Genomic DNA, 6,000 nt, shown 5'->3' on the forward strand with positions numbered 1-6,000 from the left:
TTTATTTATTTGACAGACAGAGATCATAAGTAGGCAGAAAGGAAGTCATATAGAGAGAGGAGAAGCAGGCTCCCCCCTGAGCCGAGAGCCCGATGTGGGGCTCGATCCCAGGACCCTGAGATCATGACCTGAGCTGAAGGCAGAGGCTTAACCCACTGAGCAACCCAGGCACCCCCTCTTCTATTTTTTGGAATATTTTGAGAAGAATTGGCATTAACTTTTTTTTTTTTTTTTTTTTTTTTTTTTTTTTAGAATTACTTGTGAAACCATCTTTCCCTGGACTTTTATTTTATTTTATTTGAATTAATGTTTAAATTTTTACTTGATCATTAGTCTGTTCAAGCTTCTCTTTCTTCCTGTTTGTTTTGTTGCTTTATATGTTTATAGGAATTTATCCATTTCTTTTTAGGTTGTCCATTTTATTGGCATGTACTTTTTCATAATATTCTCTTGGAACTGTTTTTATGTTCTGTTGGTTGTTGTTTTTACTGTTGTTGAAATTTTGTTTTTGCGTCTTTCTTTTTTCCTGATAAGTCTGGTTAGAAATTTATCAATGTTATTGATTTTTTTTTTTTTTTCAAATAAGCTGTCCTGGTTTCAATAATGTGTTCTACTTCTCTTTGTTTGTTTGTTTTTATGTTTATATATAGTTTCTCCTTACTCTTTCTTTTTTTTATTAAATTTATTTATTTTCAGAAAAACAGCATTCATTATTTTTTCACCACACTCAGTGCTCCATGCAATCCGTGCCCTTTATAATACCCACCCCCTGGTACTTCTGCTGAATTGGGTTTTGTTTATTTTTCTTTCCCTAGTTCCTTAAGGTGTAAAGTCAGTTTGTTTATTGGAGGTTTCTCATGCTTCTTGAAGTAGGCTGGATTGCTATAAACTTCCCACTTAACACACCTTTTGCTTCATCCCAGACTTTTTTTTTTTAATATTTTATTTATTTATTTGACAGAGAGAGGTCACAAGCAGGCAGAGAGGCAGGCAGAGAGAGAGGAGGAAGCAGACTCCCTGCTGAGTAGGGAGCCCAATTTGGGGCTCAATCCCAGGACTCTGAGATCATAACCTGAGCCGAAGGCAGAGGCTTAACCCACTGAGCCACGCAGGTGTCCCCAGACATTTTTTTTAAAGATTTTATTTATTTGGACTCGGGAGTCAAGATGACGGAGAAGTAGCAGGCTGAGACTAATTCAGCTAGCAGGAGATCAGCTAGATAGCTTATCTAAAGATTACAAACACCTACAAATCCAATGGGAGATCGAAGAGAAGAAGAACAGCAATTTTAGAAACAGACAATCAGCCACTTTCTGAAAGGTAGGACTGGCGGAGAAGTGAATCCAAAGTGACGGGAAGATAGACCGTGAGGGGAGGGTCCTGCTCCCAGCAAGCGGCAGAGCAATGGAGCAAAAAATCAGGACTTTTAAAAGTCTGTTCCACTGAGGGATATCGCTCCAGAGGCTAAACCCGGGTGAAGCCCATGCGGGGTCAGCATGGCCTCAGGTCCCACAGGGTCACAGAAGGATTGGGGGTGTCTGAGTTCACAGAGCTTACAGGTATTAGAACAGGGAAGCCAGATACAGGGACAGAGCTGAGGAGTGAGCTCTCTGCTCGGGGTTACCTTGAACTGGTCAGAGGCTCAGTGAGCTCAGAGCATGGCAAGAGGCCAGGGAAATGGGAGTAAATGGGCACTGTTCTCTGAGGGTGCACTGAGGAGTGGGGCACTGGGCTCTTGGCTCCTCTGGGCTGGAGATTGGGAGGCCGTCATTTTCATTCCCATCCTCCAGAACTCTACAGAATGCGGTCAGGGGACAAAAGTTACCAAAAGCAAACCTGAGAAGATTACTCATCCCTGGTAAGGGCGATGCAATTCTGCCTGGGGCAAAGACACTTGCCAGTCACTACAACAGTACCCTCCCCCATAAGATCAACAAGAAATCCAGCCAGGACCAAGTTCACCTACCAAGGAGTGCAGTTTCAATACCAAGGACAGCAGCTGTATTCCAGAGGAGAAAGCAAAGCATGGAACTCCTGGCTTTCTCCCCATGATTCTCTAGTGTTGACGTTAATTTAATTTTTTCTTCTTTTTCAATTTTTTCTCTTCTTCTACTATTTTTTTTAAACTTATACCTTTTTTAACCTTTTTTTAACTAGTTTATCTAATATATATAAATTTTTAAAATATATTTTCTTTATTCATTTTCTTTTTTAATTGTTTCTTTTCTATTTTTTTTTTCTTTCTGAACCTCTTTTTATGCACTTTCTCCCCCCTCACGATTTGGGATCTCTTCTGATTTGGTTAAAGCATATTTTCCTGGGGTTGTTCCCACCACTTTAGTATTTTACTTGCTCCTTCATATACTCTTATCTGGACAAAATGACAAGGCGGAAAAATTCACCACAAAAAAGAAGAACAAGTGGCAGTAAGGAAGTCTAGGGACCTAACCAATACAGACATTGGTAATATGTCAGACCTAGAGTTCAGAATGACAATTCTCAAGGTTCCAGCCGGGCTCAAAAAAGGCATGGAAGCTATTAGAGACACCCTCTTGGGAGATATAAAAGTCCTTTCTGGAGAAATAAAAGAAATAAAATCTAACCAAGTTGAAATAAAAAAGCTATTAATGAGATAATAGTAAGCTATTATCCTTACTGCTAGGCTAAATGAGACAGAAGAAAGAATTAACAATGTAGAAGACCAAATGACAAAGAATAAATAAGCTGAGCAAAAGAGGGACAAACAGCTAATGGACCATGAGGGGAGAATTCAAGAGATATGTGACACCATAAGACAAAGCAAGATTAGAATAATTGGGATTTCAGAAGAAGAAAAAATAGAGAGAGGAGCAGAAGGTATATCGGAGAGAATTATTGGAGAGAATTTCCCCAATATGGCAAAGGGAACAAGCATCAAAATCCAGGAGGTGCAGAGAACCCCCTCAAAATAAATAAGAATAGGCCCACACCCAGTCACCTAATAGTTAAATTTACAAGTCTTAGTAACAAAGAGAAAATCCTGAACACAGTCTGGGAAAAGAAGTCTGTAAAATACAATGGTAAAAAATATTAGATTGACAGCAGATTTATCCACAGAGACCTCGCAGGCCAGAAAGAGCTGACATGATATATTCAGAGCAATAAACGAGAAAAACATGCAGCTAAGAACACTATATCCAGCTAGGCTATCACTGAAAATAGAAGGGGAGATAAAAATCTTCCAGGACAAACAAAAACTAAAATAACTTGCAAACACCAAAGAAGCTCTACAGGAAATATTGAAAAGGGCTTCTCTAAACAAAGAGAGAGCCTAAAAGTAGCAGATCAGAAAGGAACAGAGACAATATACAGTAGCAGTCACCTTACAGTCAATACAATGGCACTAAATTCATATTTCTCAATAGTTACCCTGAATGTTAATGGGCTAAATACCCCAATCAAAAGACACAGGGTATCCGAATGGATTAAAAAGAAAAAAAAAAAAACACATCTATATGTTGCCTACAAGAAACTCCTTTTAGTCCCGAAGACCCCTCCAGATTTAGTGTGAGGGGGTGGAAACAAATTTACCATGCTAATGGACATCAGAAGAAGGCAAGAGTGGCAATCCTTATATCAGATCAATTAGATTTTAAGCCAAAGACTATAATAAGAGATGAGGAAGGGCACTATATCATACTCAAAGGATCTCTCCAACAAGAAGATCTAACAATTTTAAATATCTATGCCTTAACATGAGAGCAGCCAACTACATAAAACAATTAATAACAAAATCAAAGAAACACATCAACAATAATACAATAATAGCAGGGGACGTTAACACTCCCCTCACTGAAGTGGAAAGATCATCCAATCAAAAGTTCAACAAGGATATCAAGGTCTTAAATGACACACTGGACCAGATGGACATCACAGATATACTCAGAACATTTCATCCCAAAGCAACAGAATACACATTCTTCTCTAGTGCAGATGGAACATTTTCCAGAATAGATCACATCCTCAGTCCTAAATCAGGCCTCAACTGGTATCAAAAGTTTGGGATCATTCCCTGAATATTTTCAGACCACAATGCCCTGAAGCTAGAACTCAATCACAAGAGGAAATTTGGAAAGAACCCAAATATATGGAGACTAAACAGCATCCTTATAAAGAATGAATGGGTCGCCCCTTCTACACGATCACGCTGAGCTAGTACCCGCGCCTGGAATCGGGTCGCAACCCCAGCCACGCCTGCCGCCTGCCACTGCCTCTGGACCATGGACCCCCGCAAAGTGAGCGAGCTTCAGGCTTTCGTGAAAATGTGTAAGCAGGATCCGAGCGTTCTGCACACCGAGGAAATGCGTTTCCTGCGGGAGTGGGTGGAGAGCATGGGGGGTAAAATACCACCTGCCACTCATAAAACTAAGTCAGAAGACAGTATCAAGGAAGAAAAACCAGATAGTAAGAAGGCGGAGGAAAACATAAAGACAGATGAACCATCAAGTGAGGAGAGTGATCTAGAAATTGACAATGAAGGTGTGATTGAACCAGATACCGATGCCCCTCAAGAAATGGGAGATGAAAATGCAGAGATAACCGAGGAAATGATGGATCAGGCAAATGATAAAAAAGTGGCTGCCATTGATGCCCTAAATGATGGTGAACTACAGAAAGCCATTGACTTGTTCACAGATGCCATCAAACTAAATCCTTGCTTGGCCATTCTGTATGCCAAGAGAGCCAGTGTCTTCATCAAATTACAGAAGCCAAATGCTGCCATTCGAGACTGTGACAGAGCTATTGAAATAAATCCTGATTCAGCTCAGCCTTATAAGTGGCGCGGGAAAGCACATAGACTTCTGGGCCATTGGGAAGAAGCAGCACATGATCTTGCCCTTGCTTGCAAACTGGATTATGATGAAGATGCTAGTGCGATGCTGAAAGAAGTTCAACCAAGGGCCCAGAAAATTGCTGAACATCGGAGAAAATACGAGCGAAAACGTGAAGAGCGAGAGATCAAAGAAAGAATAGAAAGGGTTAAGAAGGCTCGGGAAGAACACGAGAGAGCCCAGAGGGAGGAAGAAGCCAGACGACAATCAGGAGCTCAGTATGGCTCTTTCCCAGGTGGCTTTCCTGGGGGAATGCCGGGTAATTTTCCTGGAGGAATGCCTGGAATGGCAGGGGGGATGCCTGGAATGGCAGGAATGCCTGGGCTCAATGAAATTCTTAGTGATCCGGAAGTTCTTGCAGCCATGCAGGATCCAGAAGTTATGGTGGCCTTCCAGGATATGGCCCAGAACCCAGCGAATATGTCAAAATATCAGAGCAACCCAAAGGTTATGAATCTCATCAGTAAATTGTCAGCCAAATTTGGAGGTCAAGCATAATGCCCTTCTGACAAATAAAGCCCTTGCTGAAGGAAAAGCAACTTCGATCACCTAATGGATGTCGCAATAATACAAACCAGTGTACCTCCGACCTTCTCATGAAGAAAGCTGGGGTGCTGTGAAGAGAATCCCTACCCCTCTGCTCCCCATGCAACTGAAACATTCTACAATGGTTTGCCATTAGGGTATTCATTCAGATAATGTTTTCCTACTAGGAACTACAAACTTTAAACACTTTTTAAACCTTAAAAATATTTAAAAACATATTAAAAGGGTGTGTTAGTCCCTAAAAAAAAAAAAAAAAAAAAAAAAAAAAAAAAAAAAAAAAGAATGAATGGGTCAACCAGGAAATTAAAGAAGAATTGAAAAAAATCATGGAAACAAATGATCATGAAAACACAACGGTTCAAAATCTGTGGGACACAACAAAGGCAGTCCTGAGAGGAAAATATATAGCAGTTCAAGCCTTTCTCAAGAAACAAGAAAGGTCTCAGGTACACGACTGAACCCTACACCTTAAGGAGCTGGAGAAAGAACAAAAAAGAAACCCTAAACCCAGCAGGATAAGAGAAATCATAAAGATCAGAGTAGAAATCAATGAAATAGAAACCCAAAAAACAATAGAACAAAT

The 6,000-nt window shown here is 40.4% G+C and overlaps 1 protein-coding gene across 1 annotated transcript; it reads left to right on the forward strand.

The window, feature by feature from the left end:
* The first annotated feature begins 4,244 nt into the window (after positions 1 to 4,244).
* On the forward strand, positions 4,245 to 5,672 carry LOC131832705 (hsc70-interacting protein-like). The gene has a single exon (XM_059176062.1). It carries the CDS (start codon positions 4,260 to 4,262, stop codon positions 5,367 to 5,369), a length of 1,110 nt encoding a protein of 369 aa, XP_059032045.1. The 5' UTR covers positions 4,245 to 4,259; the 3' UTR covers positions 5,370 to 5,672.
* Positions 5,673 to 6,000: the final 328 nt, after the last annotated feature.

Source organism: Mustela lutreola, chromosome 5 (assembly GCF_030435805.1).
Source record: "Mustela lutreola isolate mMusLut2 chromosome 5, mMusLut2.pri, whole genome shotgun sequence".
In the NCBI taxonomy this organism is placed as follows: domain Eukaryota; kingdom Metazoa; phylum Chordata; class Mammalia; order Carnivora; family Mustelidae; genus Mustela; species Mustela lutreola.